The 27,150-nt window shown below is 34.0% G+C and overlaps 1 protein-coding gene across 2 annotated transcripts in view; it reads left to right on the forward strand.

Annotated features, from left to right (window-relative positions):
* LOC149772705 (cytosolic purine 5'-nucleotidase-like) overlaps window positions 1-27,150 on the forward strand; it is a 329,115-nt gene that overhangs the window by 186,346 nt on the left and 115,619 nt on the right. For both annotated transcript variants that reach the window (XM_089947470.1, XM_089947471.1), the window contains 5 exons: window positions 5,952-6,031; window positions 6,417-6,477; window positions 7,679-7,717; window positions 10,174-10,278; window positions 20,526-20,592. In XM_089947470.1, the coding sequence (XP_089803596.1) occupies window positions 5,952-6,031; window positions 6,417-6,477; window positions 7,679-7,717; window positions 10,174-10,278; window positions 20,526-20,592 (352 nt within the window). The remainder of the gene's footprint in view (window positions 1-5,951; window positions 6,032-6,416; window positions 6,478-7,678; window positions 7,718-10,173; window positions 10,279-20,525; window positions 20,593-27,150) is intronic.

The following is a 27,150-nucleotide window of genomic DNA, read 5'->3' on the forward strand; positions in this document are numbered from 1 at the left end:
TATGCATAATGACTTTAGTTATAGACCATGTAACTTGACCAAACTTTGTGTTGGGCTTCCACTGTTGATGTAGGGATCAAATGTCATGGTCATTTTAACTAAAAGAAAAATTGATTTTGCATGACATTTGTTCTAAAGTAAGTTCCTTGACCAATTTTGTGGATATTTTGTTCTTAGAATAATAAAGAAACCTATTGATTTTTTTTGTGGGGGAACTCTGACAGTCAGTTGTGGTCTTAAAAAATATACAAAGAAAAAAATTGTTTCTGGACAGGAAGTTTAGAGTCAAGCATACTCTGTACTAGATTCATCAGTTAGAGACTTTGTATCCCAATGTCTTTAATACTAAAGCATTGTACAAAAATTATATAACATAAAATTTTTTTTTACATATGTATATATGTATGTATATATATATATATATATATATATATATATATATATATATATATATATATATATATATATATATATATTAATTAAATAACATGGCATTTAAAGTGTTGGTATAAAGCAAATTGATATACCAATACGATTGGTATATCAAAGTGTGATCTGCCCATGGTGCATTAATGCGAATATATACACATTCTTTCAGCCACATGCCTATCGATCAATGATGAATTTCTACTAATTCGTTAATCATAAATGACATGAAAATAATGATAAAAATTATTAATAGTCCCTGTTTTCTAAATAATATTAAAATGGTACAAGTTGTATCCTTTCTTTTTTCTGTTCCCCTCTCGTGCATAAATGACAAAATAAGCACAAATCTGGAGTGAGAAAAACATATTGTGCTTGATGACAACATTAAAACTGAACTTGTACCAAGTAACTTACAGTAATCTGGTTCATCATAATGGTATGTTTACACTTTCCTTGGGATCTATCTACAGTATTCATAATATCAATGATACATAGTTGCAATAGCCAGTCACACTAGGCCTATATGTTCAGTTTGTTGGTTACGAGGCACACATACTGTATTGTTTTAATCCTTTGTTGTTGTTTCTTAAACCTATTATAATGTTCTAAAAAACGATTATTATTTATTAAATATAAAAATGTCCAAATGGTTGCCCCTGCATCCCCCCCCCAGATTATCATAGCTAGATACAGGCAAAAATCCATGAAAATGTGAGCATTGGGGATTTTCGCATGTGTCATATAACAATGTCTCTGAACCTTGAATGATGGTAATGTTAGTCAGGCCATCCAAAGGAGAGAGAGAGAGAGAGAGAATTTTGTAGTCTTTTGAAATGTTAATTAAAGCAGAATAATTACTTAGATGAACTGTTAATATATTAGGTTTGTCATTTCACTTGGTTTCTATTCCACACTAATTTCCATAAGCCAGTACGTGATTGCCTGACAGTACAGGTTCAGTGTACAAGAAGGTAACTGTGTTTGCACTACTTTCTTCATAAAAACTATATTTCATCTTTAAATCATGAGTGTGTCTTATATTGATTTAATAAATGTGAATAAAAATAGAAACTGAAAAAGATTGTGATTGTGAACAAGAAGAAAAATCATAGAACTATATTTTGTAGCAGACACACTTGCAGGGATGTGAAGAGTTCATTCACTTGGTCAATAAACAGTTGCCAGGAGCATATTGTAACTCCATTCAAAGTGCAAATATGTGTATTTGTATGTTATATAACTAAAATATATGTATAGTATGTACACTGTATCAATGATAAACCACTCATTGTATAAATTTTTCATTAAAACGAAACTTGATTAAGCCTTGTTTCCTTTTAATGAAATTTTATCTTGTGGTATATCATTGATATAGCATACATACATACTACATATATATATATATATATATATATATATATATATATATATATATATATATATATATATATATATATATATATATATATATACACACACACACACACACACACACACACACACACAGTGCTGACATGTTTGTCATGATATAAGTAAGAACTGGAACCTAGAACCTAGATTACAAGCTTACAGTACTTCTCTAGGTGCCATTTAGAAGATATTCTTTACTGTGCACATATAAAAAGTAATTGTAATGATTTTATGATGGTCTTTTTCATTATGTACTTGTTAGGTTTTTACTTATGGCAATTTTTGTAATTTAATCTACTAAAAATTGAGTTGAAAATCCCAATTTAAAGTGAAATCTGATAAAATATTGTAAATGTCCTGATTTGACCTTTCTGGGCCGTCACATAAGGTGGCAAAACAATCAGTTTCTGTCTGTTTCCATGTTTGCACATCATTTAAGGTTAACAGACAGTGTATTAGTCAGCAGATTACAAGACAATAGATTTTCTTTTAGACAGTGATCAGCAGTCATATAACATCACACTAGATCATCATTTGGACAGTGATCAGCAGTTAGAGAATGTAACACTAGATTTTCTTTTAGACAGTGATTAGCAGTCATGTAACTTGACACTAGATTCTCATTTAGACAATGATCAGTAGTCAGAGAATGTGACACTAGATTTTCTTTCAGACAGTGATCAGCAGTCAGAGAATGTGACACTAAATTTTCTTTTACACAGTGATCAGCAGTCATATAACATGACACTAGATTTTCTTTTAGACAGTGATCAGTACATGTAGTCAGAGAATGTGACACTAAATTTTCTTTTAGACAGTGATCAGCAGTCCTGTAACATAACACTAGATTTTCTTTTAGACGGTGATCAGCAGTCAGAGAATGTGACACTAGATTTCTTTTAGACAGTGAACAGTAGTCAGAGAATGTGACACTAGATTTTCTTTTAGACAGTGATCAGCAGTCAGAGAATATGACACTAGATTTTCTTTTAGACAGTGATCAGCAGTCAGAGAATGTGACACTAGCTTTTCTTTTAGATGGTGATCAGCAGTCATATAACATAACACTAGATTTTCTTTTAGACAGTGATCAGCAATCAGAGAATGTGACACTAGATTTTCTTTTAGACAGTGATCAGCAGTCCTGTAACATAACACTAGATTTTCTTTTAGACGGTGATCAGCAGTCAGAGAATGTGACACTAGATTTCTTTTAGACAGTGAACAGTAGTCAGAGAATGTGACACTAGATTTTCTTTTAGACAGTGATCAGCAGTCATATAACATGACATGTATCTTCATTTAGACAGTAATCATGTCATATAAAATGCACTAGATCATCATTTAGACAGTGATCAGCAATCGTATAACATAGCACTAGATTTTCTTTTAGACTGTGATCAGCAGTCAGAGAATGTGACACTAGATTTTCTTTTAGACAGTGATCAGCAGCCATATAACATAACACTAGACTTTCTTTCAGACAGTGATCAGCATTCATATAATGAAACACTAGATTTTCTTTTAGACACTGATCAGCAGTCATATTACATGACATTTGATTTTCTTTTAGACACCGATCAGCAGAGAATGTGGCACTATATTTTCTTTTAGACAGTGATCAGCAGTCAGATAATGTGGCACTATATTTTCTTTTAGACAGTGATCAGCAGTCAGAGAAATGTGGCACTAGATTTTCTTTTAGACAGTGATCAGCAGTCAGAGAATGTGGTACTTGAGCTTAGTTTCATTATACATGTTTGTACTGATACCTCTAAAAATATCTTTGTTAGATTGCAGTTCATAAATAACTTTCATATAGTTGTTTATAAGCTGTGTCCAGCTGCAAACATCTTGGAACCTGATCTGCCATTGCACATTGCTATAGCATATTAGGCTCTGTATTTGTTCTGCTGATTGCTCCTGACAGATTGCATGGACCCAGACTCTGCTGGCACATGATGTGGTGGCAGATCTGGGCCTATTGCCATTTGATCTAACTTACAAGCAAATATAAAAGGTTGAATTGATCTGAAATGATAATTTTGCATGGTCCAAACGTTTGTGGTAAAGAAATACTTGTGTTAGTGGCTGAAGAGGAATTTAAATTTGTAGCTTGGTTATTTCTCACATCCCAATGACAGAATGTCTTTCATCACGTGACTGCTGTCTTTATGTCATGGCATCCTACGGTGATCATAGTGCATACAGACTTAATTAGGCTTCCTGGTTTTCATTATCACTTAGCTTTTTTTAACAATATTCCAAATAAACATTAAATACAACACATTTAGATCCTTACGTGTGCAGTGTTTGAAGTTTTTGTCCCACAGTAGGACATTTTGGACTGATCGGCCAAGTAACATACAGATTCATTACCTTGGTTCCACATTATTTCTTTTCATTCATCTTCTCATTACACCACCCCGGTGGCCAAGTGGTTAGAGCGTCCGCCTCGGATGTGGGAGGTCTTGGGTTTGATCCCTGGCTGAGTCATACCAAAGACTTACATAAATGGTACTAACAGCTTCCTCACTTGGCGCTCAGCATTATGAGGTTAGTGTTAGGACTGGTCAGCCTGGTGTCAGGATAATGTGACTGGGTGGGACATCATGCTACATGTCTGGGACCTGATGCCCCAGTGCTAGACATCACTATAAACTGTCACACTGCAGACATTGTAGTGATATGACTGAATTTTTTTTAAAGCTACATTAAAAATCCAAATCACACACACACTTCATCTTCTCATTATTACTTGTGGAAGGAAAATCTGTTCGAGATCAAAGTTCTGCATACCGGTATACACACTTATAAGTCATGTCAGTCTGCAAACAACGAAAATCTTGACATTTGGGTGGAAATGTCCTATCATACATTGATAGATATGAAGAATTATACATGTATTCATCCATTATTATTATATTTTGTGAAGTACTTAAAAAGTTTTAAGTAATAATTTTATCCAATAATCATGACATTCCATAATTAAACTAATATGAGATATATTATGACAAGTCACATTTCTTTTTTTTCTCCCTATCCCATTTCAAAATGTTTTACAGGGGGTTTAATTAACCCATTTTACATTCCTAGGGATGTATCGTTTATTTATCACTCATCTTCTAATCGAATCCTGGCATGATGTCATACTGAAAACAAGTTTTTGGTATTAAAAGGAGGTTGGGGGATTATGCCCTATCCTTCATTTTGCATGGAAGGATTATGTCTGGGGTGAGGTGGTGGGTAATTTTTTCAATGGAGGATTATGACAGGTTGGTATAGGACATCTGTTAATCAACTCTCATTCTGTAAAGACTGCAGTAGACTGTTAACCAATTCAGTCACCAGCTAGGTGTGAATCATTGTGCAATCACATGGCCAGACAAAATCTTGTCAAGCCAACTAGGGCATATATACTTGCTGTATATTACACAAACTCAGATCTTTTCAGCTTACCATTTTTGTAAAATTTTCAGGAAATTTTCACATGAGTGTTGTTTTAATCACTGGAAAATTTTGTACAAATGGAAAAGCTTTATTTCTAAAAGAAATGGATGTGTAAATGAGATGGGGAAGCGTTCTTTATTTTTCCAGGGAATCAGTTCTAGCTGAAGTCTCTTTTCTGGATTGGAATGCAGCTTTGGATATGGAGAAATCTCAAGCTGAGTCAAATGGATTTTTATGGTATACATTGACTTGAAAAAATAGGCATGATGTTACTTCTCACTATGGTGGTGTTCACAGTGAGTCAATATTAAATCCACATGAACATTTGGGACAGAAATATGAATGTGTAAAGAAGTTTACACATTGAAACCTATGATTGCAGAATCTTCATATAAAGTACACCCATTTAAATAAGAAGGGCAACAGTTAATACCCCATTCTTAAATTAACTCCCATGATTTGGCTTGATATAATGGACACCTGCCTACAAGGGACACATTTTTGAGTATCTTTGGTCTCCTTTATAGTCAGTTACCACCATATAATAAAGAGTGTTTGTTGGTAATTCTAATTTAGCTTAGATTTTGGGTTTGAATCCCTTATTACAATTTGACATCCCAGATTATTTATTCTTTAAAGACCTTTTTTTAATTACTCAACAGGGACCTCTGAAAACAGAAACTATGAAAAATGTGGAAAAGTATGTGATCAAAGATGAAAGGCTACCAGTGTTACTGGACAGGTATCTGTACTTTCTCTATGTCTGTCTAACTGTCTGTCTGTCTCTTTCTTTCTTTCTTTCTTTCTTTCTTTCTTTCTTTCTTTCTTTCTTCTTTCTTTCTTTCTTTCTTTCCTTCTTTCCTTCTTTCTTTCTTTCTTTCTTTCTTTCTTTCTTTCTTTCTTTCTTTGTGTGTGTGTTCTACCAGTATCAGTAAAGATCAGGATATACATAGTATCTGATGTTCACTGTATGATTGTTTCAGTATGCCTCTGGTTTCTTGGCTAAATTTTATACCCATGAATATGATGTCATGTACAACAGTAAGATAGCAGAAGATGGTTTTAATATCAGTAAAAAATAATGTATTTTATTTACTTCATTCTGACAACAAAAAATTTCTTCTCAGGATAAGGTCTACGGGATCTAAAGTCTTTCTGGCTACAAACAGTGATTATTTGTACACAAATGTAAGTATTCTCTAATTAAGGTATATATAATTTGTATTCCTACAAAACTAATCATTTGTATATGAATCTAAGACTCTTATAATTATATTTAAATTTGTCTTGATACAAAAACACTAATTTTCTTTGTATATATAAGTTAAGTGTCTTGCCAGTAGGTATATTTTGTATTTAATGAGTCTTTTAAAAAATATTCCTCAATAGTTTATTTGCTTGTTTGTAATCCATTTTCATGTAATAATGTAATTCAAGATCAGCATATTCAGCACATGTCATTTTCACCATTTGATTGTGACAGTATGCCCCAACAGTTTTGGAAAAAAATTTGTTTGGGATGGGGGTGCTAAATTTCTATGCCAATGGGTATGTATATAGCACTTTGTCAGAAACTTCTTTGTTATTTATTCCGTTAAATATGGGTTTTAAATGATGATATATATCGTAGCTCTTTAATTATAAGCTTTTGGAATCATGTCATGACTGACAAGACGTCTGATTGTGTAATGTGCATCACAGTCAGAGACTTCCAGAATTTTCAGAGGTTGAATGAAATATACTGAAACTAATGCAGAAATTAAATATGCATTTCAGGAGTCTGACATTCTGTAAAATGCAGACATTGATACAGCTCTCCCTCCTTATGGGCCTGCCAATAGCTTCTCATGGGTCAGTGGTTCTTCCCTGGGTTTTCCAGGGTTCTTCCTCCACCAGTTATACTGGCCACCATGTATAGCCTATCTTGTGCTGAAAAATGGCGTTAAACCCTAGAACAACAACAACAACCCTCCTTATGGTATCACGATAATCAAGGTCCATTACTGCTGACCACGTGTGTACCATACCATACTGTGTTATACTGAGTACCATGATATATGCAGAACCATGGTATAGTGAGAGAAGCATGACATGTAGGACAGTAGTATAGCGAGTACTATCAATTTTCAAAAAAAATAATGATGTTTCAAATAGAAAATAAAGATATAAGACTAAGTTTCACTTCTTTTTTTTTCAATCTTTATTGTTATTCATTGGTATGATTTGGTCATTGGGTCCATAATAGTACCATGTTATATCATGAATCACATTATAATGATGTGTGTTATACTGGTGAGAGCTGTATTTTCAACATAATTAGTCTTTCAAGCATTTGAATTTGTTGATCATCAGTAGAAAAGTAATTGCAGTTATTTTTTTCCTCTTACAGACCATCATGAAATACCTAATGGATTACCCAGCAATAAATGTGAGTCCCTTTACTGGTCATATTCATGGAAACTTTATGGTGTGGCCTGTTGTCTATTTCCTATCATCCATCCATGCATCCATCATCCATCCATCTATTAGCACAACTTTGTTATTGCTCCTCCTCTAAAACTACATGGAAGATTGCCATGAAACTTTTCACACTCATTCATCTCATGGTCAGGTTGGTCATAAATGAAAAATATACAGCTTCGACATCCAATATAGCCACTGAAGTAGCCATTTTGAACACTTTGTTATCACTACTTATCCTGAACATTTGGGCTTGATGTCTAGAAAATAGTGTCAATCTGACATCCTTTATAGCTGCCATGGAGGCCATCTTGAATATGTTGTTGTTACTCCTCCTGAACAGAAGTCACATTGTCATGTGGTTTTCACTCGAAGACTTCTCATGGTGTCTGCTGGATCCTTGAAAAAAATCAGTGCTGATCTGAACTCTTTTATTCTGCATCAAAATTGTATGGCCTCAGTTTGACTTGGTACTTTTTCCTTCAGTTTTGTTTGCACTCAGACTTTTGAAGAACTTCATGGATTGAAGACAAATTCAGCTTGAGGCTTGACAATAAGATGAACAAGGTCAAGTTCAGTTTTCACTGTTTTCCAGCAAAATTATATGGAATAATGACTAGAGGTGTAACATGGATGTAACAGTTCACTGATTCACAAAATTCTATGGAGTAATGGCTAGAGGTGTACCATGTTTATCAATTCATCGATTCACTTGACTTTCAAGATCGAGCTTTCTACTGAAGATGTATTAGTTGAATTCAGTGCTTTCTGATTCATTGTGATACTATACATAGGAATTAAGATGATATATAGCTACAGTTTATAAACTATAGGGCATCACAATGCATATACATGGGAAATAAAAATTAAAAACAAAAGCATTTGAATTTATGAACAGAGAATTATTAATAGAGCAACAATAAACAGAGAAAATATTGAAATAGATTAGTGGTGTCATTCACCATATAACAGCATGGATCAAAACCTTTATTGAGTTTAAGTCCCAGTTTGACATGGACCTTTGCCCTTTAATTGGAGCATATTGTTAGACATATCTGTGTTATATGGATACATTTCATTTTGAACAAAAATTGAATTGGTTCCTTGAGGTTATTTAATAAATTGCTTTCACTGTAGAGTTTTCTCCCTTTTATTCAACAAAGTCATTTGCAACACATTTACGGTGTTAGATAAATAGTTGTGACCTAAAGATATTGATCATGTAATGATGTGTGCATGTATGTCATACAGGCACATAAGAGATGTCTAATCTGGATTTATCAATGCAACAGTGTGTATTGGGTTTGGCATTTTAAGGCACAACAATACAATTAGGCTATTTAGTGCCAAGGAAGATGGAGTTAAGTGCCTTGCCTATGGACACACCATGATAGCTGACCCATACTGGTCTGATGGTAGAATTCGAACTTGTATCCTTTAATCATGAATCTGGTGTGCTAAGCACTGTGCCACCGTGGCTTCTTTTGGTCACCTCTTGCACCATGCAGAAAGCTCTAACAGGCCTATTCTACATCCAGGAGCCTGAAAAATAATTGTAACTCTCCCTCTTAATAATAGTTGGTAATTTTCATAAATCTCCCTATTAATCTCTTTATTAATTACAGTTGGCCATTTTCATAAGTCTCCCTATTAATTACAGTTGGCCATTTTCATAAATCTCTCTATCAGTTGCAGTTGGCCATTTTCATAAATCTCTCTATTACTTACAGTTGGCTATTTTACTTACAGTTGGCTATTTTAACTCTCCCTATTAATTACAGTTGGCCATTTTAACTCTCCCTATTAATTACAGTTGGCCATTTCTTGTCATGATCACAAAAAAGGAAGATGACAATAGAAAATAGCATTGGAATGATACATAGTTAATTTGTATCTTTTAAAACATTATGTATCCCAATGAACATGTTGGTATTGGAACATGAAATTGTTGGCTTCACATTTAGTGTTAAGTAAGAAGAGAACAGTTTCATGATATTTTGACATAAAAATAATAGTTCATTAAACAGAGGTTAATAAAAATGAGTGGAGTAGAAAAAAGACGTTAATGTTACAAGACACTTCAGCAATATGACCACTCTTCTGAATATACCAAATCATTGAAATTTTAAATTCTGACCCAGAATTGGTATCTAGCACACACAAACATAGAAACAGAGAACTTTATTGAACATATCAATGCCACACTCTTTATCTGGTAGGGATCAGTTTCAAGGGCTTGTCAGATATTTTCCAGCTATGTTTTTTTCTTGGTGCATTGACGAGAGTCTTTGATCCACAATAACTATATCACTAGTAGTAGTAATAAGTTGTTAGTCATTTGTCTATTTTACAAACATATGTGACCAGGGGAGCATATGTTTTTATGATTACTTATTCACTAATTTACCATTAAAATCCTTTCAGGGAGAAGAGAAAAGAGACTGGACATCATACTTTGATTTCATTGTGGTGGACGCCAGGAAGCCTCTGTTCTTCCAAGGGGGAACCATCCTCAGACAAGTTGATAAGGTAATTTCTTAATTATCTCCCATTGGTCAACCTATCACTGAAGCCACACATGGACATAGTACACAATTAATTTTACTATATGTCCTCTACATTTGTTTCTCAGTACTGACCTTTCCACTGTGTGACAATCAATGCAAATCATATGTTAATCTAAAATACCTTCAAAGATGACTTCACGGTGAAGTTCTTGTCAAAGGTTGACCTGCTCTTTTTTAGATGATTGACTGTCAACATAACAGCATGTAAACAGAACACATATTTCACTTCCAGATCATCACCAATTCCTTATTACTCACTGTGCACTGTCGCCAAAATACATACAGACAACAACACCCTGAGCTCATATTATCAAGAATAAACAGTTACCTTTAAATCCCTACCAAAAATGCATAAATAAAACTCTTCTATCACCACCAAAATGAGAGAGGAAAAAATGTTCTAAAAATAGACTAGAACTACATTCGTAGGTACTGAACTGGAATTGTGATGTAATTCCTGACAGGCTCCATGTTTTATGCCAATTTTAGTCAAACTTTTATATTTGCATGCTATACCTATTTCAACTTTATACATGAAGTCTTTTTGAATTTCCTTGCAAACAAAAAATGTGACACCTGTCAGAAAGTATGTAGTGCTGGTGTTCCACAAGGTGCAAGTTCTGGTCCAAGTGCTCTTGAGAAACCAAAACTAAATTTGCTATATCTTCCTTAATTATAGAAATTTTTCAATGCCGTAAAAACCTAATTGTGATACAAGATAATCCCTGTCTGAAAATATGTTTGAAAGGTACAAATATTGATAAATTCAATTTTAATGGCAAATTAAATAAACATTTAAATTTTAAAATTTAATTTTATTGAAAACTTAAATTTTCATACAAGTTTTAAAACACAGTTTGACAAATTTTAGACAGAAAAGTTGACTAATGAATGGTATTTAAAACAAATGGTAGTTTGGGTCCGTATAACCGATAACATTTTTCCCAGGGGTAGTGAAGCATCAAAGCTCATAGTGATTTTGGCAGCAAACCGCAATATGCCTGTCCAGATGCATATAGATGTACACACTAATGAAACACTGACAGGTGCTATGTTCCACATTTATTGTGTCAGGTACTTAGGCAGTTGTTTCCATAACTAATCGCACATTCAGATTTAAAGTTCTGATGGGACCACTGCCATGTTTTATAGCAAAAATGCATTCCATTTCAATGTCGATAACAACAAAAGGTGGCAGTGGGATAGGAAAATAGTTTCTAGGGAGGTTCTACCTTACTGAAAAATGGTGCTGATCTCTCTCGTGAAAACCTAAGCCATGTCTTTGAGGTGCCATATATCAGTGTGGTGATATGAACTAATCTTGGTCACTTATGGCAGTCCACTGCACATGCCCTTATGAAACCATGCTATTACCACCAGACTACTGGAAAGCTTCCAAGCTGATCCAACTCTAACACTTTGTTCCAGATACCAGGCTAGACCTGAACAGATACAGTATGTTTCACTTAATGCTAGAAAACAGTAAGATCAATGTAAATGAAGTTAAAATGTGTTAGATATGGTGATTTCAAATTAACATTAAGGTTGCAAGCATGGGGGAAAATATTAAACTTGACAGAGTGACACTCAAAAATGTGAAGCAGTGGCCATGTATTAAAGTGTTAAATTCATTCTAAAAATATATGAGGTTTCTAGAAGCACATTTAGCCATTTACAAGTTAAATAACTAATCAGGTAGACTATGTATCATAAAGTTTAAGGCAATGTTGGGGCGGTGAGGTTTGATCATTGGTGCAAACATTATTACATACCAGTATACAGGAAAGTCAAGTGACAATGTACTAAATTAGAATGTGTTACTATAAGCAATCTTATTCATGAGGGAAATAACAATTTTGGATATTGCAAGTGAATACAGCCAAATGTGGTCATACAAATCAACTATAGGTACCAATAAATCCTATATCATCAGCTAAATGTGAAATTCTGATCCCCAAAACTTGTAAACAAGGATGGAAATTTGCATATGTGGGACATATACAATGTACTTGTTAAGAACAAATGTGCAAACATAATTCAAATGATCTATTTGAACATTTATATGGTATTTTTAAGAGTGTTGGTTACCAATTATTAAGCTCATTGATTGAATGGAATCAGATATCAGCAGCTGTTTCAATACCACACTCTGTCAAAGTACTAAATTGAAATATGTTAAAATACAGAGGCATATTCATGATGAAAATAACATTTTGGGATATTTTCAGTGCACATAGCCATAAATGTGCCTTACAGTTCCTTCACTATAGGTACAATGTCAGCCTATATGATGTACTGAATGTGAACTTTTGATCCCAAACATTCTAAAATGGATGGATATTTGTACATGTGGGATATGTAACCATGTACAAAATTAAATTCAAATAATTTGTTTGAATGCTTCTTATGTAATCTTTAGAGTGTCAGTTAACAAATAGTATTAGTAATTAATAATGCATAAAGCAAGATGGATCATTAGAATTTCCATAACATCATATAGGCCACAATGCCACACTACACCAATCAATATCTTAACCTAACTGAACAATACAATGGAATGCATTTTGTGTTCAACTTACATCATTTTGCTTTTTTCTTACATCCAAGGGTAAATATACCTGGGGAAAGCATATTTTATCCCTTTGACCTGTATTTCATTCTCAGACAGTTTCAAATGATTTAGTAGAGAACTTGAGTAGGTTCTAGTATAAAGTTTTCATCGCTGTCCTGTCACTAAATACCTTATAACTATGTTTATAAACAATTACTGAAGGCTATACAAGCAGATGTGTGTTACTGAGGAAGTGACCCCATGATAAACACATAAACTAACTGCTTGGACCCCTAATAAATAGCCTGAATGGCCAATACAAATTATAATTTTGTCTTCATGTATTTTTAATGAAGGTCTCATTTTGACTACAAAGATATTTTCTCTGACAAAATGTGACAAAAATCCAACATTGGAGCTTTTATATGGTGTAGGAATATATACATGCTGATAACATTTAATATGATTCCCAAAAATATTATATATGTGCATTTTAGGGTTTTTTTTAATGACTTTTTATATTTTTTAAAAATTTTATTAAATTTATTAAAATAAAAATCAATTTTTTACTTTTAATTTCATTCTTATATTTTAAAAGTCAATATACATGACATATTAAAATTTCATGTGTCTATCGTTAATAATGAAGATTTTATACCAATTTTAACTTTGCTCCAATACTGCCCTGACAGGACATAGTACACAATTAATTTTACTATATGTCCTCTACATTTGTTTCTCAGGACTGACCTTTCCACTGTGTGACAATCAATGCAAATCATATGTTAATCTAAAATACCTTCAAAGATGACTTCACGGTGAAGTTCTTGTCAAAGGTTGACCTGCTCTTTTTTAGATGATTGACTGTCAACATAACAACATGTAAACAGAACACATATTTCACTTCCGGATCATCACCAATTCCTTATTACTCACTGTGCACTGTCGCCAAAATACATACAGACAACAACACCCTGAGCTCATATTATCAAGAATAAACAGTTACCTTTAAATCCCTACCAAAAATGCATAAATAAAACTCTTCTATCACCACCAAAATGAGAGAGGAAAAAATGTTCTAAAAATAGACTAGAACTACATTCGTAGGTACTGAACTGGAATTGTGATGTAATTCCTGACAGGCTCCATGTTTTATGCCAATTTTAGTCAAACTTTTATATTTGCATGCTATACCTATTTCAACTTTATACATGAAGTCTTTTTGAATTTCCTTGCAAACAAAAAATGTGACACCTGTCAGAAAGTATGTAGTGCTGGTGTTCCACAAGGTGCAAGTTCTGGTCCAAGTGCTCTTGAGAAACCAAAACTAAATTTGCTATATCTTCCTTAATTATAGAAATTTTTCAATGCCGTGAAAACCTAATTGTGATACAAGATAATCCCTGTCTGAAAATATGTTTGAAAGTTACAAATATTGATAAATTCAATTTTAATGGCAAGTTAAATAAACATTTAAATTTTAAAAACTAAATTTTATTGAAAACTTAAATTTTCATACAAGTTTTAAAACACAGTTTGACAAATTTTAGACAGAAAAGTTGACTAATGAATGGTATTTAAAACAAATGGTAGTTTGGGTCTGTATAACTGATAACATTTTTCCCAGGGGTAGTGAAGCATCAAAGCTCATAGTGATTTTGGCAGCAAACCGCAATATGCCTGTCCAGATGCATATAGATGTACACACTAAAGAAACACTGACAGGTGCTATGTTCCACATTTATTGTGTCAGGTACTTAGGCAGTTGTTTCCATAACTAATCGCACATTCAGATTTAAAGTTCTGATGGGACCACTGCCATGTTTTATAGCAAAAATGCATTCCATTTCAATGTCGATAACAACAAAAGGTGGCAATGGGATAGGAAAATAGTTTCTAGGGAGGTTCTGCCTTACTGAAAAATGGTGCTGTTCTCTCTCGTGAAAACCTAAGCCATGTCTTTGAGGTGCCATATATCAGTGTGGTGATATGAACTAATCTTGGTCACTTATGGCAGTCCACTGCACATGCCCTTATGAAACCATGCTATTGTTGTTGTTGTTGTGGGGTTTAATGCCATTTTTCAGCACACGATAGGCTATGTATGGCGGCCAGTATTAATGGTGGAGGAAGAACCCGGGAAAACCTTAGAAAGAACCACCGACCCACGAGAAGCTACTGGCAAGCTTTCTCACATACCCACATTGGCTGAATCCAAGACTCGAACCGGCGCAGACAGAGGTGAGATGGCAGTGATCCGTAACGGAGAGCGCTTTAGACCACTCGGCGAAACCATGCTATTACCACCAGACTACTGGAAGCTTCCAAGCTGATCCAACTCTAACACTTTGTTCCAGATACCAGGCTAGACCTGAACAGATACAGTATGTTTCACTTAATGCTAGAAAACAGTAAGATCAATGTAAATGAAGTTAAAATGTGTTAGATATGGTGATTTCAAATTAACATTAAGGTTGCAAGCATGGGGGAAAATATTAAACTTGACAGAGTGACATTCAAAAATGTGAAGCAGTGGCCATGTATTAAAGTGTTAAATTCATTCTAAAAATATATGAGGTTTCTAGAAGCACATTTAGCCATTTACAAGTTAAATAACTAATCAGGTAGACTATGTATCATAAAGTTTAAGGCAATGTTGGGGCGGTGAGGTTTGATCATTGGTGCAAACATTATTACATACCAGTATACAGGAAAGTCAAGTGACAATGTACTAAATTAGAATGTGTTACTATAAGCAATCTTATTCATGAGGGAAATAACAATTTTGGATATTGCAAGTGAATACAGCCAAATGTGGTCATACAAATCAACTATAGGTACCAATAAATCCTATATCATCAGCTAAATGTGAAATTCTGATCCCCAAAACTTGTAAACAAGGATGGAAATTTGCATATGTGGGACATATACAATGTACTTGTTAAGAACAAATGTGCAAACATAATTCAAATGATCTATTTGAACATTTATATGGCATTTTTAAGAGTGTTGGTTACCAATTATTAAGCTCATTGATTGAATGGAATCAGATATCAGCAGCTGTTTCAATACCACACTCTGTCAAAGTACTAAATTGAAATATGTTAAAATACAGAGGCATATTCATGATGAAAATAACATTTTGGGATATTTTCAGTGCACATAGCCATAAATGTGCCTTACAGATTCACTATAGGTACAATGTCAGCCTACATGATCTACTGAATGTGAACTTTTGATCCCAAACATTCTAAAATGGATGGATATTTGTACATGTGGGATATGTAACCACGTACAAAATTAAATTCAAATAATTTGTTTGAATGCTTCTTATGTAATCTTTAGAGTGTCAGTTAACAAATAGTATTAGTAATTAATAATGCATAAAGCAAGATGGATCATTAGAATTTCCATAACATCATATAGGCCACAATGCCACACTACACCAATCAATATCTTAACCTAACTGAACAATACAATGGAATGCATTTTGTGTTCAACTTACATCGTTTTGCTTTTTTCTTACATCCAAGGGTAAATATACCTGGGGGAAGCATATTTTATCCCTTTGACCTGTCTTTCATTCTCAGACAGTTTCAAATGATTTAGTAGAGAACTTGAGTAGGTTCTAGTATAAAGTTTTCATCGCTGTCCTGTCACTAAATACCTTATAACTATGTTTATAAACAATTACTGAAGGCTATACAAGCAGATGTGTGTTACTGAGGAAGTGACCCCATTATAAACACATAAACTAACTGCTTGGATCCCTAATAAATAGTCTGAATGGTCAATACAAATTATAATTTTGTCTTCATGTATTTTTAATGAAGGTCTCATTTTGACTACAAAGATATTTTCTCTGACAAAATGTGACAAAAATCCAACATTGGAGCTTTTATATGGTGTAGGAATATATACATGCTGATAACATTTAATATGATTCCCAGAAATATTATATATGTGCATTTTAGGTTTTTTTTTAATGACTTTTTATATTTTTTAAAAATTTTATTAAATTTATTAAAATAAAAATCAATTTTTTACTTTTAATTTCATTCTTATATTTTAAAAGTCAATATACATGACATATTAAAATTTCATGTGTCTATCGTTAATAATAAAGATTTTATACGAATTTAAACTTTGCTCCAATACTGCCCTGACAGGACATAGTACACAATTAATTTTACTATATGTCCTCTACATTTGTTTCTCAGGACTGACCTTTCCACTGTGTGACAATCAATGCAAATCATATGTTAATCTAAAATCCCTTCAAAGATGACTTCACGGTGAAGTTCTTGTCAAAGGTTGACCTGCTCTTTTTTAGATGATTGACTGTCAACATAACAACATGTAAACAGAACACATATTTCACTTCCGGATCATCACCAATTCCTTATTACTCACTGTGCACTGTCACCAAAATACATACAGACAACAACACCCTGAGCTCATATTATCAAGAATAAACAGTTACCTTTAAATCCCTACCAAAAATGCATAAATAAAACTCTTCTATCACCACCAAAATGAGAGAGGAAAAAATGTTCTAAAAATAGACTAGAACTACATTCGTGGGTACTGAACTGGAAGTATTAATTGTGATGTAATTCCACATGTTGGTACCAGGCACAGTATATAACATAGGAATTGGAAACTCTGTAGATCTTTGTAATATTAACAAATCCCTTTTGATATGCAATTGGGGTTCTGGTTATTAGTTGGGTATTTATACTAAAGGAACAGCAGGGATGAATTTGCTAGCAGGTTAGAGACTGCTTTGCTTACTAAGATACAGATTCATTTAGTTTGGTGTTTTATGCCACAGCAATACAAGTAGGTTATTTAGTGATGAGGCAACTGGAGAAAAGTGCCTTGCCGAAGGACACACTATAGTTGCCAGCTAGGGCTGATCCAGTGGAAGGATTTGAACCCACACCCATTAAATCACTAGTCTGGAATGCTAACCATTGAGCCAAAGGTGGCTTCTGACAAAGATGAAGTTATCTGCAACACTGTTCTGTTGGAAAGATATTTATATTTTCTACCTTTGAGCTGTTCCATTAAAACATACATGGGACCCAGGGAAGGCACCTTTAAAGTGGGGTACTCACTCATACATGTAATATATAAATTTCTTATCATTTTAATATGAACTCCATGAAATCAAAGTATTTTGGCATATATTTTTTTTAAATTACCTTCCTTGGGTACTATGTATGTTTAAATGGAACAGCTGTTCCCCTATTTTAAATAAATATTTTAAGTGAAATTTATAAGGTTTATGCTTAAACATTTTATTGATTCTTTCATACCTGAAAACCACATATTCATTGTTATTTCTTTTGCATCATTTACAAATAATTGCATTTCAAAGTATGACTTTTACCAGTGGGGCCTCGAGTGGCCGAGTGGTCTAAAGTGCTCTCCATTACGGATCACTGCCATCTCACCTCTGTCTGCGTGGGTTCGAGTCTCGGATTCAGCCAATGTGGGTATGTGAGAAAGCTTGCCAGTATCCTCTCGTGGGTCAGTGGTTCTTTCCGGGGTTTTCTCGGGTTCTTCCTCCACCATTAATACTGGCCGCCATGTATAGCCTATCGTGTGCTGAAAAATGTCGTTAAACCCTACAACAACAACAACAACAACAACTTTTACCAAGTTTGGTGCAGGTGTTACCTGCCTCTGATATGTATGCATGCATGACTTATTACCTGTCCCTGATTTGTATGCAGACATGACATGTTACCTGTCCCTGTTATGTATGCAGACATGGTGCATTACCTGCCTCTATTATATATACAGATATGATGTATTACCTGTCCCTGATATGTATGCAGACATGGTGTATTACCTGTCCTTGTTATGTGCAGACATGACTTATTACCTGTCCCTGATAAATATGCAGAAGTGACATATTATTCGAACAAAGAACTCATTAACATGGGGATGAGACTTTGGGAATTTGCAGTAGGTTTGGAAATGAACAGTGATGCTGTGGAATTTAAGAAACTTCAAATGCTGTGCTCAGTATAGTCACAAATTGAAAGAAAGAAAAAGTAATGCAGATGATGACAGCAATTGGATAGAATTGTGAGAATACTGTGTATTCAAAGGCTGAAGCTTATTTTCAGAAATTCAAGTTCATCATTATTATTATTACTGTTTGAAATAGCAGTTTAAAAAATGGTACTGATTCCCTTTAGATTTAACCCCATTATTTCCCAACTTAATATTTCACCATGTTCTTGATTTTTGCTGCTCTTAATCTTCCGTCATATATCTACAATTTCTAATAATGGTACCATTATATATGTATGCTTCTAATAATAGTACCATTATATATGTATACTTCTAATAATAGTATACATATTGTCTGATAATAATACCATTATACATGTATAGTTTCTATCTAACAAAAGTACCATTATGCATGTATACTTATCTAATAATATTATCATTATACACATATACTTATTGTCTAATAATAGAACCATTATACACGTACACTTGTAATATAAGTACACTTTTAATAATAGTACCATTATATATGTATATGTATCTTCTAATATTAGTACCATTTATATACTAGCAACTGGCAGTTGAGCTGCTGGAGTCATTTCATGTCACATTATGAAAGTAACCAAATGGGCACGGAAATTATGCATACGAGGTCATGGAAATTCAGCTCCCAGAAAGTATGTAAATAATTAAATATTGGCATTATCATTGGAGATGATACTTCAGAATAAGGCTATCTCCTATAGTTCTTTAATTATTATTGTATTTTTCCATTGATTTCTAGTCTCCTTTAATCAAACATTTCCACAAAAAGCCTAATGTTGTTTTGATAATGTCATCCTGCTGGCCTAGAAATAATGTTATAGTAACAGTCTTCCAGATGGTGGTAAAGTCTTGATGTTGTTGTCAAAGTTATTAATTTTCCTGACCTCATTTTAATGTTGTTGTGACAAAGTCACTCTGGTGATGGTCTAGGATTAAGGCTGCTGTGACAGTTCTCCTTAATGGCCAGGCTTAAAGTTGTTGTGACAAAGTGTTCCAGGTGCTGGCCTTGGCTTGATATTGTAGTAACAAAGTTATCCTGCTGACCTAGGCTTAAGATTGTGACAGAGTCATCCTGCTGGCCTAGTGTTAATGTTGTAGTGGCAACGTCTTCCAATTGCTGGCCTATGCTTGATGTAGTTGTGACAAAGTTATCCTTGCATAGGCTTTAATGTTGTTGTAAAGAAGTCATCCTAGTGCTGACCTAGACTTTAATGGTGTGAAAAAGTCATCCTCATGCTGGCCTAGGCTTTAATGTTGCTGTGAAAATGTCATCCTCATGCTGGCCTTGGCTTTAATGTTGTTGTGAAAAAGTCATCCTAGTGCTGGCCTAGGCTTTAATGTTGTTGTGAACAAATCTTAATGGTGCAAAAAATTGTTGAACTATGTCTTGAATATTTTGAAATTCATTTCAGTTAGTAGAGCACCAATCACACTGAGAAACTCTTGTTTGAATTCAGGTTTACTAGAAGGAAGAGCCCATGCCATCATTTGACTGAAAAGAGAATGATTCATTTAGTGATTGATAAATTTAATTAAAGCATGTTATAATATATTATGTTACATGATTGCTGGTCTTTTAATTACAGGCAACAGGTGCACTGAAGCTGGGAAGTCACACAGGTGAAATAAGATCTGGTCAGATATACTCTGGAGGTAATGTCTCTGTTTTAAATCTTTCAAAAAAGTAATAGCAACATAGTCTTGAAACATTTTGAGTCAAAAACTCATCTTTGAAACCTTTCAATCAGATAGGATACTTGTAGTGTACCAAAATCCCAAATAGTCCTTAACATTCCTATCACAAGTCCAGAAGTATCGAGTATTCTGAATGAATGAGTCTTGAATGTGCTGATGTACCAATAGCCTGGAATAGTGTTGATATGTAAATAGTTGATGTTTCACAGTGATATAATCCAAAATGCCTCCAAATGAATTCACAATAATCCCCAACTAGGGATTCAGTCCTAAAGTAAAAGAGCACTTAATAATTCCAGTGATTCATTTAAATTGATAAATTTAAATCTGAACACAAGTAAATTTAAAGATTTAGGAATGAGTAATTCTGATATAAACAACCCTAATATAAAAACCTGAGACACAATAAGAAGACCAGGATGTGGGTCACAAGCTCATTTAAAGAATGCTCTTAAGTTGTCAACAAGATCAGGTGTATGACTAAATATTTATCAAAGAATATGGGCAACATCACATACACCAGGAATTCCCAAGAAGAAACCTGTGTCCTTGAGTTAAATCAAAGCAAACAATAATCTTAAAAATATAATCTAGAATCATAGACAAAAATTAGCTATGTCATATGTTTTTTACATAAAAAAGGCCCAAACTCCTACCCTCAATTATGGAAAAATTCAATCACACAATTCAAATTAAATATACATGACACTTAACACTATGACATCTGGGAGAGATTGGACATAAATGATGTAATCATTACATCAGGACATCATAGATGTGACATTATTTGTTACCAAGGGGTATCTTGGCACTATGAACTCTGGAAGAGATTGGACGAAAAATGATATAATTATTACATTATGACATCATCAATATGACATCATTTGTTATCAAGATATATCTTAGCACTATGAACTCTGGGAGAGATTGGACATAAAATGATGACATCATTAAATTATGACACATCAATATGACATCATTTCTTATCAAGATTATTTTAGTATGAACTCAGGGAGAGATTGGAAATAAAATAGTGTGATCATTGCATTATCATGTCATCAGTATAACATCACTTGTTATCTATATGTATGAACCTCCCAGCTCAGAGGTTTTTCTCACCTGCCCCACCCATTCCTCATAGAATCCTCCAGTGAACAAAAAATTATTAATAACAATTATGGAACAGAAATTTTGTCTTTTATACCCCAACACCTTGCTTCCATTCTAGTATATTAATGGTACATTTGCAACCTCAGTATTGATCCTATGAATATATCTCTTCATATTTTTGTCTTGTGGCATATCCACAGTTATCCAAATGTTTATGGTAAAGACTGCTGGCGATCATGTGACTGTGAACTGGCTTACACAATACAAGCATGACATTTGTAATACACCACTCCCTCGATAACTCGCGCACATCAGGGTCCAGAAACATCGACTGCACTATAAGTGAGGCGTGAGTTATCAAGGGACCTAAAAAATAAGCCCAAAACCAATAAAGTGATTGACGACATAAAGGAAAAATAAGGGGGGGGGTAGGCAGATTATAGTGTTGAATACTCACTTTTTAATCTTGCTGACATTAAACGTGAATAAATATCTCTTTATAACGGTGTACTTTATTTATTATTTCCTCATAGGGCAACATTAATTTCAGGATAAATTACAGTATATTGAGGCGATCATCGAAAACATTATTCCACGTGGTTTCCGTTTGCTTAATATGTGTACCACTTCACACATTGTGTACTATGTCACTAATTTTTATGTTGAATTGGATACATTCTAGTTTTATTGTTTGATCCAAATTAGACGTTTTTTTTATATACAAAAAATCGACTCTTTTCGAGAAACAGTGTCGATCAAACGATAGATAGATAGATTTGAATGCGATAGAAGTAAAATGGACAACAAAAAAACAAGGGTTAATCAGTACTAACATATTTAATTGGTCTACAAATTTAAAACAACGTAAATTAGAACAAGTTAATACTTGCCGTTTGTGCCACGCTTGACAAATATCAATTCACTTTTTGAAAAAATCAGTTAATTTTTTTTTTTGGGGGGTTACTCCTTGGTTTCTCTCCTGCCGAGCAAAATCCTTCAGATTTCTCAACTGCATGAGCTTTACGTAGACAAGATTTTGGGTCTCCAGCCACCTTATGGCAATATCAAAATATTTTATTGCTTCCTGTACAGAGGGGGGAGGTGGTGCAACATCTGCGTCTGCATCACTTTCAACACTTGTGGTACTCCAGTTAGAATCGTCTTCTGCTGAAAATTTGTTCGTTATAGAATTAATTATTGTTTCATCTGACATGTATTCGGCTGTGGGGCAATCATTGTCAGCACAAATCCACTCCTCCATATCATCAACAGAAATACCCATCTCAGGACCATGAGGGTGTACAAATTTCTCCCAAACAGCCTCGGCATTAATGACATCAGTTTCACTGAAACCTTCAAAGTCACTATCATCGTTGCTGTCTCTGTTACTGTTTTGCTTTACGTCAAAGGCAGCTCCAAGACCCTTAATCCAGCACCCCAGGTCTCTTGTAATCGATTTTTTTAATGCAACAAACACTTCCCCAAGTTGTTGAACAAAACAAAGCCGGCATGTAATTAGGTTCTCACAGAAGTACTCACGGGTTTCGATGTGACGGTCGATTGACTCTTTTCATGTTTTCAATGAACAGAATATGTTGTGATTATAATGTTTACACTGAAACGGAATTAAAGGATTATAACGTGACTTTCACACAGGAAGACATTTAACTGGTGTTTATTTCATTCTCTGTTGCCACCTGTTAGCATTTACCAGAAGTTTTCATTGATCGCTATTTCACCAGACTGTTTATTTACAGTATACTGACAACTATTTATCATAAAAACTTACATAATATATGATATCTTTAAATAGAGGTCTCGCTAGGATTTTAAAACTGGGTCTTTCTGCCTCTGAGTTCAATCACTAAATATCAATACATTTTCTCACCCGGCCGCTAGTCAAAGCCTTTGAACTAGCCGCCTAGCTATTGCATCATGTTTTTCTTTTTTATATACTCTTGTAAAATGACAACATGTATGTACATCAAAGAGTCTTTCAGTCACTGAATTCTGTCATTGTAAATATCAGCACAGTTAACTGATCAACACATTTTCCCACAAAGCAGGTGGCTGAAACAGGACCGGCAAATCTTTGAATTTTCCTGCGCACCTATTACATGCGTACGGAGGACTCTCGCCTCAGTGATTTTCTGCATCCAAATATGCGTAATTAAACATTTTCGAGATCTCTGAACTTAATTCTTATTTAGAACTTGCAAATTTCAAAATATGGATTATATTTTTACGGGCATTAATCACCATTTTCGATGATAAAACGAGCAATGTATCAAGGTTTAATTTATCAATTCTTATCGTAATGTTTTCATGTTCAGCATATTTTAAAGATATTTTAGATACATTTTCTCTGGAAAAAGTCGGGAGCCAAGACGGACACCGCGTTATAAGCGGGATTGCAAGTTATCCGGGCGCGAGTTATCAAGGGAGTGGTGTACTAATTTGACAGACAATAGCCTGAAAGTAAGCACTTGATTATACAGTTTTTTTTATCTGATTTTAATTAGAAAAAAAAGATGATAATGGGTTATGGTTTGGTTACTTGGAGCTCAAGCAACATAAAAACAATTAGTACTATTTTGATTCTTTTGTCAGGTTCAATTTGGCATCAGTGTTTAAAGTTTATTGAGATGGTTTATACTATGTGTGATAAAAAATACCATATTTACCACATATGTTGGGACACAAAAAATTATCTTTTTTGTCCCAGAATTTAGGGTGAATTTTTTTTTATAACCTATATCTTGTAACCCAAGACTTGGGAAATGAAATAAATTGTGTTCATTTTGCTGCCCCCCCCCCATCCCCTGGCCACAACCGGCCACACTGCATGTTACAATAAAATAGATAAATAAAACGCTTATTAGATAATAAAATCAAAGAAACTAACCTTGTACTGTTATCATTTATTCAGTTTTTTGGTCGACATTAGCATTTTATGAAAGGAAAAATATATCCACGAACTCCATGTAAGTAGCGCATGCATCATAGTGTTATCACTTTTTGTCAGACAACACATTGGTCGTTGACATGAATATGGAGAAACGAATCACGTTTGATTGTCCTCAAAGGTTTGAATGTCATGAGAATGAAAACTGGATCCTGCAAAATTACATACGAATGAGAGGGTGAGAATTATCAACCCAGTTGCTCGAAAGAACCTGCCATTCATACATGACAAGTTGTAAGTTGTAAACTAAAATCATTATTAGAAATACATTCACTGTGAGTACAAATGACAATCTTTTTGATTCCATGGGTTATAAAAAGTATTATTAAAGCAAGTTAATGCTGTGTATACTATTTACACTGAACAACTCAAGATCCGTTTGTGTCAATTATGACTACAAATGGCATATAAATGAAAGCCCAGGTGTTGAATAAACACACCTTGTAACAGCCATAAACTCAATGTTTGAAAGTAGGATATCAGATATAAAGCTTAATTTATTACAAAGCAAGCTGACCCTGGAAGCAGACTTTGGATTCCTTTTAGCGTGGAGATTTGTTTTTAACTATACATATGTATAAAAAGTCGGCCGACATGGGGAAGCCAACTTTAATTTCTTTCTACTGGTTTTCACTGTTTTTTTTTAAATAAATAGAAACAGTGAAACATTTTGAAATGATAACTTCTCATGCATTTACGCAAAAAGTGATTCCTCCTTGTTATCATGTACATAGCATATATAAAGGGGAATAAAAATAAAACAAAATAAACCACAGTATAGATCTCCACTATTATGGATAAGTCTGTAGTGCGATACTTGAGTTGTGAAGAGGCCTTGCCTCTTGCATGGAAAGAAAATGCATTGCCTAAAGCTTCACCTAAGAGGCCCAGAGGTAGACCAAAAAAGTGTGCTAGAGAGGAGGAGTGTGATGTAAAAGAAAAGAACCAGGTGCAAAAAGACACGAAATTGGAGACCCCAGTCAGGAGAGAGATGATGCTTATGAAAATGACGATGTCATGCGAGGGCATTACAAGCCTTTTACATTAAAGCAAAAAGAATAATTTGTAAATTTCTCAAAATTGCATGGAATTCGAGTAACAGCAAGACACTTCAGAATCCCGAAATCAACCATTGCAGATCGGTCAAAAATAGATTTTTCTCAGCAGCTGAATGAATGGGGACATTTAGCAAGGAGTGGGAGACCAGTATCATATGGCAATGAGTTAGATGGAAAAATGGCAAAGTGTGTTCTTGTCCAGCGCAATCTTCAGATCCCTGTTAGTGTGGACTCTGTTGCGCTTATGCCAAGGAATTTGTGTCAGGTGAATGTCCAGAAATTGAGTTTCAAGCCAGTAGGAACTGGGCAACAGGTTTTTTAAGATATATTAGTGGTTTTCACATTTGTTCAGCAGTACTTGGATTATGTCAGATATCACTGCTGTTTAAATAAAAGATGTTTGAATTGCTTCGGGACAAGCCAGATCTGATCCAAAAATCATTTAAAGTTTGTGGTATTAACATTAACTTGAATGGATGTAAGGACAGTATCATAAGAGACACTGAATGTGATGGCAGCGACAGTGAATAGGACGAATTTGATGGATTTGAGCCTGAGGAGGTTGAGTGGGCAATTAATAATGTGGACAGATTGAAAGATTTAAATTAAATATATTAGCGGCATTCAAGTTTATTCCGCAGTACTTGGATTATGTCAGATAATACTGCTGTGAAAATAAAAGATGTTCAGTTTCGGAATTAGTATGTTTATCAATCACTCTGTACCATCACTATCTACCGGTATATATATATATCTCTCTCTCTTTCTTTCTTTCTCTCTCTCTCAATATATTTTTACATAATTACAGTGAATAGTTTTTACTGTGCTCATCAATAGTTATTTTGCCAAAATAAGTCGTGTAACGAGCACGAATGGCAAATTAACCTTGACATTTAATAATAAAATAACATTATTGAGGCATAAATTAGAACAAAAAATGTTGAACTCGTTCTCATATACACAAACGATTCATTCTTACCTGAACTCTTATTCTTAGTAAATTTGCTTCTAGGAAGAAAAGTGTAAACAAACAACACTCACAGCATTTTCTTTTTTAAAGTTTCTTTAATAAAATTTATGTTTGAGTGTATTTTCTGACATGTAGTTTTCAAATGATTTAAAAGGTGTCTCACAACTTAAGACTCGAAACAAAGGATGTGTCCCAGAACATACAGTGTACAACAAAATTACATGTACTTTTAAAATAAATTTATGGTGTGCAAACAAATATGGTGTCCCAACATATACAGTAATTGAGAAAGGATTAAAGATGCAGATGGGTAATAGTTTGGATTACTAAACAGCTCAAGTGACATAAAACAGGGTCGGTTTGGCTTTTATGTTCAAAGTTTGTCAAAAGGTCTAAACATCTTTTGTCTCCCA

Source organism: Sinohyriopsis cumingii, unplaced genomic scaffold, assembly GCF_028554795.1.
Source record: "Sinohyriopsis cumingii isolate HCF-2022 unplaced genomic scaffold, ASM2855479v2 utg001237l, whole genome shotgun sequence".
Classification (NCBI taxonomy): domain Eukaryota; kingdom Metazoa; phylum Mollusca; class Bivalvia; order Unionida; family Unionidae; genus Sinohyriopsis; species Sinohyriopsis cumingii.